Source organism: Hippopotamus amphibius, chromosome 1 (assembly GCF_030028045.1).
Source record: "Hippopotamus amphibius kiboko isolate mHipAmp2 chromosome 1, mHipAmp2.hap2, whole genome shotgun sequence".
NCBI classification, from domain to species: domain Eukaryota; kingdom Metazoa; phylum Chordata; class Mammalia; order Artiodactyla; family Hippopotamidae; genus Hippopotamus; species Hippopotamus amphibius.
In genome coordinates this window covers 95,978,051-95,989,632 of record NC_080186.1, presented here as the reverse complement: position 1 = coordinate 95,989,632, position 11,582 = coordinate 95,978,051, and the positions used below count along the sequence as shown (strand labels likewise).

The window sequence follows — 11,582 nt, the reverse complement described above, 5'->3', positions numbered from 1 at the left end:
GGATGAGCTAGCTCTGAGCCCCTCCCCAGCTTGTCTCTTAGTGGCAGAGCACAGGGAATATCTGACACGAACATTGGACTGGCTGTGTGAGCTCTGGCAAGTCACTGCAATCTCTGGCTCCCTTTTTTCTCAAACAATGAGTGAAGAGTCTGGACTGTCTGTGGCTTCTAATATTTAGGATGCTTCGCCTTCTTTAATCTCAGAACGGTCACAGACTCCCCTCCCTACATAACAGAAGCTGTACTTTCATTGGCTTAGTCTACAGATAAGCCTCCATGTACGTGTGGACTAAGGGCCCCTTAAGATATTCCATCAAGTCTCTCTCTCACTATATATATATATATATTTATATATGTATATTTATTTACTGGCTGTGTTGGGTCTTCGTTGCTGCTCACGGGCTTTCTCTAGTTGCTGCAAGCAGGGGCTACTCTTCGTTGTGGGGTGCGGGCTCCTCATTGTAGTGGCTTCTCGTTGCAGAGCATGGGCTCTAGGCACGTGCGCTTCAGTAGTTGTGGCACATGGGCTCAACAGTTGTGACTCACGGGCTCTAGAGTACAGGCTCAATGGTTGTGGCACACTGGCTTAGTTGCTACGTGGCATGTGGAATCTTCCCAGAGCAGAGCTCGAACCCGTGTCCCCTGCGTTGGCAGGCGGATTCTCAACCACTGCACCACCTAAGAAGTCCCGTCAAGTCTCTCTTAGTTGAATTCGTCCATGACCCTAACACTGCCAGAATATCCTATTTTTCGACTGCCTGTGTCATTTCCTTAAGTTCCTGGCCTCAGAAAATCATCTCTCTTAGCTGGTAACACTGAATAAGAAAGCAAACATTTTCCCTCCAAAACAGAACAAAGATGAGTCCCTTAAGGTTTGACTGTCAAACCAGAAAAGTTAATTTGGGGGATGGGGATAGAAGATATTGATGCACTGTCTTCTGGGACTTCATGGAGCTGAAGGAGTCCTAGAAAGAGAGAAACCCCCCAGAACTGGATGAAAAAGTGTTTTAGCCCAGTGCTCCCCAGATTTCCCAGTAAGGACTGAGATGAGTTGAGACTGTCTGGATATCAAAGTGCTGAGGAACTAGCACAAGTTGGGCTATTAGACAGACCTAAGTTTGAACCCCAGGCCATCCATGGAAACTTGAACTTAGAAAGGCAATGCACCCAACCTCTCCAGGCCTAGCTAATCTTCTATAAAATGGGCATAAAACCTACTTAACAAAGTCGTTGTGAAGCTTAAATTGGAATAAATTAGCTAACATACATGAAATACCGAGACTATTGACTAGCACATCATAGGTGTTCAATAAATGTTAGTCTTATGCCCAAGCTAGTTTGTGACTGGCCTGTTATCTTAGGAGGAAAAATCCAGGCATTATAAATTCATGTGTCCCAATGTGTTTGTACTTTTTTCCTTTCTTCTTTTAGTGAACTGTCCTTTTAAAAAGTCTCACCTTTTGGACCTAGAGTCTGTCATACAGAGCGAAGTAAGCCAGAAAGAGAAAAACAGATACTGTATGCTAACTCATATATGTGGAATCTAAAAACATGGTACTGATGAACCCAGTGACAGGGCAAGAATAAAGATGCAGATGTAGAGAATGGACTTGAGGACATGGGGTGGAGGGCGAAGGGGAAGCTGGCATGAAGTGAGAGAGTAGCATTGACATATATACACTACCAAATGTAAAAGAGCTAGCTAGTGGGAAGCTGCTACATTACACAGGGAGATCAACTCAATGATGGGTGATGTCTTAGAGGGGTGGGATAGGGAGAGTGGGAAGAAGTCGTGGGAAGGAGGAGATATGGGGATATATGTATAAATACAGATGATTCACTTTGTTGTACAGCAGAAACTGGCACAACAGTGTAAAGCAATTATACTCCAATAAAGTGCTTAAAGAAAAAAAAAAAAAAGGTCTCATCTTTGCTTTAGCCACACTAAGGAGGAAATGTGATTTCCCACGCCCAGGCTATGTTCTAAGTAGCTGTGCTATAGAGGCCAGGCCAGACACCTTCAGGGCAGCTCGGAACACTTCCTCATCCACCCTCAATGCACACGTCAAAGACCAGACTCCCTGGTAGTCAGTCTCAGTTGACTCTTGGTGCTTGCCCACCTCCCCCCCAACCCACCCAGCCCCGCTAGATAAATATTTGTGGCATGAATCCCACTCTCCCAGGATACTCAGGGCCCTCACCGCCTGGGCTGTTAGGCCTCATCCCATCTTTTTTTTTTTTAATTTATTTATTATTTTTTTTGGGGGGGGTACACCAAGTTCAATCATCTGTTTTTATACACATATCCCCGTATTCCCTCCCTCCCTCGACTCCCCCACCACCCTCCCTCGAGTCCCCCTCATCCTCCCCCTCCCAGTCCTCTAAGGCATCTTCCATCCTCGAGTTGAACACCCTTTGTTATACAACAACTTCCCACTGGCTATCTATTTTACAGTTGGTAGTATATATATGTCTGTGCTACTCTCTCGCTTCGTCTCAGCTTCCCCTTCACCCCCCGCCCCCTCCCAGGCCTCATCCCATCTTAACTGGCACTATTAAACAAACAGAGTGCGGCTTCATGTACGGAGAGCGCAGAGACCCAAACCCGGGGCCGCACCACGCTCCTGCCCCACCCAGCCTCGGCGCGCGGCACCCCCAGCCCCAAGGGCTGCGCAAGTCGCGCCTGCGCGTGGCCGCGCGGACGCACGGAGGGAGGGGAGGAGGACGGTGGGGGCGGAGTCAGGGCGCTCACGTTGGCCCCACCTACTTGCGTCCGCTATAAAGCCCCTCGCATTGCCGCCCTTCCCCCCCCACCGTCGGCGAAGGCAGGCAACCGGGAGCGAGATGTCGTCTAGATCGGCTATGGTTTTGGGTTACTGGGACATCCGCGGGGTGAGTGCCGTCTCAACGGCCAAGCCGCTTGGTGTGGGAGACCGACGCGGAGGTGGCCGGGGGCTCGTTGGTCAGTGGTCTCCGAGAGAAGGGGTTCTCGTCGGGGGCCAGACCTGCTACGCCGCGGCGCTCCACGCTGCGCGGCCGTCCCCAGCCGAGCTCCCGGGCTGCGGAGGCCGACCCCCGCCCCGCCCCGCCCCTGGAAACGCCGGCCTGGGGGAGAGGGGCTGAGGGCAGCCAGCCCGCCGGGGTGGGTCCCGGGAGCCGCTTAACGACCCCCTGGGCGGCGTGGAGTGTCGCGGCAGCCCTGGGCCGGAGGGGGCGGGGGCGTTGCAGGGCGGGGCTTGGGGTGCGGGTGGGGGCTGCGCGGCTGCTGACCCGGAGCTTTTGTACCCCCCAGCTGGCGCATGCCATCCGCATGCTCCTGGAGTTCACGGATACCGCCTATGAAGAGAAACGGTACACCTGCGGAGGAGGTAATGCCGCTCTGGGTGCCAGCGCGACGCCGCGCTCAGCCGAGCAGGCCCTCCAACTGCCCCTGTCCTCCTGTGCCCTGCGGGTGGCATCACGCCAAGGGGGGGGGACTTCTGCCCCAGTTACCTGGGAGCTCTCTGCTGTGACCAGTGTGGAAAGAGAGCCGGGGATTCTCCTTCCGCCATCGCCCAACCCTGTCTTAACACTTCACGGGTAACCGTTAAGCTTTGGGGGCCTGGGTGTGTGAGGTACTGGAATTAGGATGTGTCTTTAGATCTGTCCACTCTCCTCAGGTGGAACATTAAGGAGGTTGGATCCCGCTTTATTCTCTCTCTTACAGCTCCCGACTATGATAAAAGCCAGTGGCTGGATGTGAAATTCAAACTAGACCTGGACTTTCCTAACGTAGGTGGTTTTAGGAGAAGAGGGGGCAGAAGAGAAGGCCTTCAAGTATATCCTTGCTCCTTTCCTCTCTGTTCTAGGGAGATCTAGAATAAAGGCTCTTAACCTGGATAGAACAGATAGAATTCAGGGATCCTTGAACTTGGATGGGGAAGAAAATTACATTTTCATTTCCACTGAGCACTAACTAAAAGTTAACAATTCCTTTTGTTGTGAATGTAGGCAATAAGTGACCTTGGTTATTAGCCATGCCTGTGACTTTGTCACTAGTAGAAATTGGGTTGCAGATTTTGTTAGTATTATTTACACTTACCATACTTTGAAAGTATGATAGTTACATGTTCTCATTATTTAATGCGTTCATATGTACATATTACTCTTACAGTTTTGTTCTTTTAATATTATATAAATTGCATAAATATATGTAATTTGCTTTATGGATTTAAAAACCTTATTCTAAGAAAGGGTCCATGGCATGCACGGTCACATACCCACACAGATTAATCACCCCTGTCTAGAGTCAGGTGTGGACCCAGTTGCTCCCTTTTACTTACTTTCTTCTTTCACTTTCTCTAACACAGCATCTTCTCTCTACTGTTCACTTCCTGCAAGTCTTATCTTTCCCAGGAAGAGAGGCAGAGAGGCAAGAATCACGTTGTTCATTTGGCCTGTCCTTTTCCTTCCAGCTGCCCTATCTCATGGACGGTAAGAACAGGATCACCCAGAGCAATGCCATCTTGCGCTACATCGCCCGCAAGCACAATATGTGTGAGTGGGGTAGGGCTGGTGACGTGAGGGCTGCTCACCTGGGGGTGGATAAGGCCAAGGGTGATTTTTTGTCATTTGGCCTGCAGGTGGTGAGACTGAAGAAGAAAAGATCCGCGTGGACATCATGGAGAACCAAATAATGGATTTTCGCATGCAGTTGGTACAACTCTGCTACAACCCTGACCACGTGAGTTTCCTGAGCAGGAAGGCATCGAGAAAAAGGAGCATTTAGGAACCCAAGGGTGAATTCTCCATTCTGCTGCTGCTACCTTCCCACCAAATCTGTCAGAATAGGAAACAGAACTCTTATTTCTGGGGGGTTTGTTTGTCACATAAGTCTGGCGTTGGCCTCTCTTCCTTTCCAAATCTCTCCTTTCCATCCTGCCACCCCTACCTGAAGGCAGTGAGATGAAAGCACCTGGAGAAGGGCCCACTAAGTGTCTGTCACTGCCCATGCCCCGATTCACATGTAGATGGTGACAGCTATTCTCACTTCCCTTTTACCTCTCTCCCAGGAAAAACTGAAGCCTCAGTACTTGGAACAGCTACCTGGACAACTGAAACAGTTCTCCTTGTTCCTGGGGAAATACTCATGGTTTGCAGGGGACAAGGTAGGAAGAAAGGAAAGGGAGGGGATCCCTTTCTGTCTCTGCAGGTGTTAATGAACTCCCCAGACCTGACAATCTTATTGTCCTTCTAGGTCACCTTTGTGGATTTCCTCACCTATGATGTCTTAGATCAAAACCGTATCTTTGAGCCCAGGTGCCTGGATGAATTTCCAAATCTGAAGGCTTTCATGTGCCGTTTTGAGGTGATGCTCCCTGCACCTTTCTCTTACAAAAACACAGGCTCCCCTGGGCCCCAAGGGACCCCATTGCTGTAGATTCTTGCCCAACACCAGTTTTTGCCTAAAGGGATCAATGGTTGAACGCCCCTAAACCTTTAAGTCTTGGGAAGGCCCTGGCTTCTATACCTTGAAGGCACTGTCTGCAAGAAATGGTGGGGGTGAGGGGCATTGGGGGGGGGAGCGGGGGGGGTCAGATAGCATGTGAGTGTTGCTGTTTTGGAATGGGTCTTTTGGACTGCGTTACTGTCTTTATAAGGTTTGGTGTGCTTTCCCTTCAGGCTTTGGAGAAAATAGCTGCCTACATGCAGTCTGACCGCTTCATTAAGATGCCTATCAACAACAAGATGGCCCAGTGGGGCAACAAGAGACTGTGCTGAGCAGCAGGCAGACTTGCACTGTTTGTTTTGTCCCATCCCGTCCCTAGGGGATCTGTACTCTCTCTTCTCTGCTCTTTCCAATAAATAACACTTAAGGCTACTGGTGTCCAACTTGATTTCTCTTGGGAGTAAAAGTCGAAGGAGAGTAAGGACATGTGAATTCAATCACAGCAACGTTGACATTCTCCCACCCCACACCTGAGTTCAAGGGCTAGAGGTTCTTGCCCAGCCCTTGAGAGTACTAGAGATAAAGGTGAGATTGCACAGCTGTAGATAACAAATGTATTAAATGAGGCTGTAGCCCCTGTGAAGACCTGGTGAAGATACCAAGTAAAACTGTGTGGTTCTGTGGACTCAACAGAACTGGAGTTCAGAAATAGACCCTTATATACATGATAAAGGTGATATTTCAAACTGGTGGACTACCTGGTATATAGGATTGGGACATTTACTTGGCAATTAAAAATAATAGACCCGTACCTCATACCATTCACTAAAATTAACTCATCTGGAGCTTAAGGCCCAAGGTTAAACACAAAGCTCTAGAAGTATTAATGAAAATGTATGAAAATTTATGATCACAGGGTAGGAAAACTTTCTCTAAATACGACATCTTAAAAGCTATGAAGGGAAAGATTTACAAATTTAACATTCCAAATTGTAAAAAAGTTTTTTGATGAGGGACAACTAAGCAAAATTAAATGGCAAGTGAGATAAAGGACCAGTATAGAGACTATATAAAGAACGCTTCAATCATTAAGGCAACTTAGGAAAATTTTTTAGATGACATAGTTCCCTGTGCTATGTAGTCGGTCCTTATTGTTTATTTTATATTACAGTAGTGTGTGTCTGTTAGTCCCAAACTCCTAATTTATCCTCCTGCCTTTCCCCTTTGGTAACAGTAAGTTTATTTTCTATGTCTGTAAATCTATTTCTGTTTTGTAAATATGTTCATTTGTATCGTTTTTTTAAAAAAATTCCACATATAAGTGATATCATATGGTATTTGTCTTTCTCTGACTTACTTCACTTCCTATGAAAATCTCTAGGTCCATCCACATTGCTGCAAATGGCATTATTTCACTTTTTTTATGGCTAATATTCCATTGTGTATATGTACCACATCTTCTTTATCCATTCTTCTGTCAGCGGATATTTAGGTTGCTTCTGTGTCTTGGCTGTTGTAAATAGTCCTGCTAGGAACATTGGGGTGCATGTATCTTTTCGAATTGGAGTTTTCATGTTTTCCAGATATATGCCCAGGAGTGGGATTGTTGGATCATATGGTAACTCCATTTTTAGTTTTTTAAGGAAGCTCTATACTTTTCTCCATAGTGGCTATACCAATTTATATTCCCACTAACAGTGTAGGAAGGTTCCCTTTTCTCCACATCCTCTCCAGCACTTATTATTTTTAACCTTTTTTTTTGGTTAAAGTTTCTTTTATTTAAAATCATTTATTTGGCTGCATTGGGTCTTCATTGCTACACACAGACTTTCTCTAGTTGAGGTGAGCGGGGGCTACTCTTCACTGTGGTGCACGGGTTTCTCATTGCAGTGGCTTCTCTTGTGGAGAATGGGCTCTTGAGCGCATGGGCTTCAGTAGTTGTGGCAGGTGGGCTCAGTAGTTGTGGCACATGGGCTCAGTAGTTGTGGCTCACAGCCTCTAAAGCACAGGCTCAGTAATTGTGGCACACGGGCTTAGTTGCTCCATGGCATGTGTGTGCATCTTCCTGGACCAGGGATCGAACCTGTGTCCCCCTCCATTGGCAGGTGGATTCTTAACCACTGCGCCACCAGGGAAGTCCCTATTTGCAGCCTTTTTGATGCCTGTGTGAGGTTGCCTCTCATTGAGGCAACTCAGTTTTTTAAAAATGGACTAAAATGTATGAACAGATTATTTATGGAAATAGACATATTGATAGCCCCCCCCAAAAAAGGTTAAAAAGTTGTTTATAATGCAAGAAACTGCAAATTATACCAGTAAGAGGACCATTTTTCAGATGAAAAATTTGAAGTTTATAAAGTGTTGGCAAAGCTTGGGAAATTGACAAGGATTTCTTGCTGGTGAACTTGTAAATTGGTGTAGCTACTTTGGAGGAAAATTTGTCATTATCTTCTAAAATTCAAATCATATCTTATGACCCAACAGTGATGACCTTGCTTCCTGAAACCCAGTGAGGTAGAAAGAGTCTCCTGCAAAGAGGGACACTACAGTCCTGTGTAATGTAATCAGGGAAATGACATCCCATTTCCTTTGCTGCAGTTTATTAGAAGAAATCATAGGTCCTTCCCACACTCAAGGGGAGAGGATTTCACAAGAGTGTGCGTACCAGAAGGTGGGTTTATGAGGGCCATTTTAGAGTTTGTTCGCCACAGGGAAGAGGCAAGGAAATGGGAAATTGGCCCTACAGTCCCCTGAGAAAAGAATCCTGGGAAAAAGTGATGACTGAAGAGAGCACCACGGCAGTTGCAAAGGGGAGGTTTTAAAAGTATTGCATGTGAATTCCAGGCTATAGAAAAACCACACGCTCCAAATTCTTTTGGTTATTATGTTTCTTAGGCAAAGTCCATTTGACGGTTATCCAAAACCAAGAGAGCAGAGAAGGCCACTGAGGAGTGACTCCCCCAGGAGGAGGGAGTCACAGGAGGTGTGACTCCCCCAGGCCCCAACCGCCCCTCACTCTAGGACAGGCCAGCTCTTACAATGGCTGCCTTCAAGCAAAGAAGGGACGTGGACACCCTATCATCCCAGAGGTACAGAGATCGCACAAGTGTTGTGAAACTATTACACTAGTGATGGGTTTGTGCAGGTAGCATCAATAGGAACTTTTTAAAACAAAAAACTTGTGAGAGCTGAATTGAATTTGGTAGAATAGGTCCCCCAAAAGTAAAGTATTAGGGAACTTCATTTGTATTCATTGTTGAGCAACTGGATTAAGACATTTCCAGTTCAGAAGAAACTAACTTATACAATTCAAGAGAAATTTGTAGAGTTATTTCATGGATGGGGTGGGTGGAGTGGAGGACTCCGATGTACATAGACATGGATCTGCCTTTTAAGGTAGTTTAAGGGCTTATGAAAACACCTGGACTTGGTACAGAAATTGCATTTTCCTTATCCTTCAGCTGCAGGACTAGGTGGCACAATGAGCCACATGGGTACAAAGGGATTTAAGGAGTTCGGGTGGGTGGTAGTGGAGAGGGAACGAGGTGACATTTAGCCCGTGATTTTTCTAATGTGCAAGTTTGCTCATGTCACACACACCCCCCCCCCCCCCCCGCTTGAATATGGTTAATGGCTTCTTAAGCCTTGGGGAAAAGATAGTCTTCTCCATTTTACAAAATCCTTCATCGTCTAATCTCTGCTTCCTTTCCAGCTACATCTCTTGGCAGGTGCCTGCCCTTTCCCTGCCCTGGAGCCCTGGGTTCTAGCTTTTTGGAATTCCCTAGACTCTAGAGTCAGGCTGCCTGGGATTGGATCCTGGCTCTGCTGCAGTAAACCTCCCGTGCCTCTGTGCCTTCTGTAACAAATGAACCCTCCCTCACTGGGACCTTGTAAGGAGTAAGCCAGTATTTCTGAAGCATTTAGAATGGATGAATGTTATATAAATTTGTAAGTTATCTAAAAGTACCATGTTCTCTTTTATCTTCATGCTTTTGGACTTTCTGTTCCCTCTGCCTGGAATGCTTTTGCTCTGGCCAACGAAGCCCACCTAGTGCCTGTTCATTGTCTAAGGTAAGCTGGGAAGCCCCTGCCTGGGGGGAGCCACAGCTGATAACCCCTGTGGGAAATATTAGACGGTCACCAAAGATTTCTAATTTTTTCCTATCAGGGAAGCTTCACTACCCTCTTGAACTTGTGTGTAACGTTTCACCTTGCTTTGGCCAATTAAATGCAGTGGAAATTACACGTTTTCCAGGCAGAAGCTGTAAGAGCCAGTGTGGGAGTGGCCATATCTGCTTCGGACTGCTGTCATCTGAGAGCAGGTGCCAAGCGGAAACCTCCGTCAGTCTGGGTCTCTGACAGACCATGAAAACCAGGGCCGGTTGACCACAATGGACATGAGGCATGAGCAGGAAATAGATATGCATTAAGCCACTGAGATTCGGCTGATCCTGACCAACATTCCTCCACCACCCCCAGCTAGTTTAAATGCACTGACTTTAAATCCCTGTTCCTATAGGATTCAGTGTTTTCCTTCATCAGGACTTACCACACTGAACTCTAGTTGCTGGTTTAAATGTCTGTCTCTGCCACTAAACTATACATTGCCTGAGAGCAGAGGCTGTGATTTAAGCAAATTTTTTGTTTGTGTGTTGGAGCTCGTATTGAGCCTGACACAAAGTAGACACTCACAATAATGCACTGATTCCCTTCTTTCTAATGAGAATGGAAGGAGAAAAGAAGAGTTTGCTTCAGAAAAGTGCTTAATGCTTGCAAGGAACTTTAAAAATTTCTCTCTGTTCCGGTTGGGAGACAGAACACAATACAGAATGCCCTGTTCGTGAAGCAGATGGCAGAAGTGCTTGGAGTCAGCGCAGAAGTTCAGGTTCAGGGAGGTCCCGGGGATCAGCAGAGAATTCTGAGGCTGGAGGGTGGGTGATGAGATTTTGTGGTCTGGCCTGCTCCTTGCTTAGGCCAAATTGTCATGAAACATTGCTGAGGACCAACAGGCATGAGCTCCTAGTGTTTGGGGGGAATTTTCAATAGAAATAATTATAGGTGCTTCACCCGTGAGATTTAAATCCAGAAGAAAAGATTAAATAGATGTGTGTGTGTTTGAATTTCAAATAATAAGTGCTGCTGTGCAGAGGACACATGGAGCCAGAGGGCCAACCTGAGGTTATTGTCATTAGAAGGGTATGTTCACAGTGGTGGGGAAAGGTGGGAATAGGACAAACAGGATAATGTTCAGGTTGTGTGAGAAGTTTGAAGGGAAATGAGGATAGATCTGTATTTTATCTTCTGTGGTGTAATGTTTCCAGTTGTACTAGCAGATTTTTTTTGAACTGTGACTGAAATCCTATCTGCTTCCTCCCAAAATTATGTTTAAAATGGGAAGAAAAGTAGGAGAATGTAGGAAATGGAGAATGGCTGTTGGGCCTTTTAGACAGGACTGTGCTTTATCAGGGGATTGTGTGGCTACCCCACCAAGGAGAGTCTGGGAAAAGCCAGATCTGATTAAGTAGGAATAGGACAATGGGCATGTTCTGAAAGGCTTGTTCTGGAATCCACCGGGACTAGATGCTCTTCTTTGCTTCCAAGTCTCGCGTTACCATGTAGAGCAGTCTGGTCTCTGTGTGTCTGTCATCAATCAAGTGGTAGACTAATAAAGTGGGGTGACAGTGAGCCTGACAGTGGGGTCACCAGAGGGATGGACACAAGAGCTGATCCAGAATATTAATGTTTAGTATAAAAGCCTCATTATGCAGCATCTCTTTGGAAGCCTCTCACCAAAGAAGGGTGTCCTATAAGCATTGCAGATAAATGCAAAACAGCTTATCTGCAAATCTGAGTGCATGCATGCTGTTTTCTATTAAATCATAGAGCTCACCTAATTTCCCCTTTATTCCACCTCCCACTCCCTATTTCATATGGGATGAATTGGGAGTCACTGACATTATGCTTCAGTCTGTCATTTTCAAACTATCAGTCTGAATGTTATCCCGAGATGCCAAACTTGGAACTAGATGTAGTAGCTGAAGACACTTTAAGTTTTTCCTGTTTTGGCTGAAAGAGGGTGGATGTGGTTTCATTTGTACATGGATGGTTGCATTCTGTTAGGCACGAGTATCTTGTGGTGGTGGCTGTAGTGATGA

At 46.4% G+C, this 11,582-nt stretch overlaps 1 protein-coding gene across 1 annotated transcript; it reads left to right on the top strand.

Annotated features, from left to right (window-relative positions):
- The first annotated feature begins 2,752 nt into the window (after window positions 1-2,752).
- Window positions 2,753-5,859, top strand: GSTM3 (glutathione S-transferase mu 3). The gene is made up of 8 exons (XM_057728179.1): window positions 2,753-2,891; window positions 3,292-3,367; window positions 3,706-3,770; window positions 4,454-4,535; window positions 4,622-4,722; window positions 5,051-5,146; window positions 5,236-5,346; window positions 5,661-5,859. The coding sequence occupies exons 1-8, from the start codon at window positions 2,844-2,846 to the stop codon at window positions 5,757-5,759; spliced, it is 678 nt and encodes a 225-aa protein (XP_057584162.1). The 5' UTR covers window positions 2,753-2,843; the 3' UTR covers window positions 5,760-5,859.
- Window positions 5,860-11,582: the final 5,723 nt, after the last annotated feature.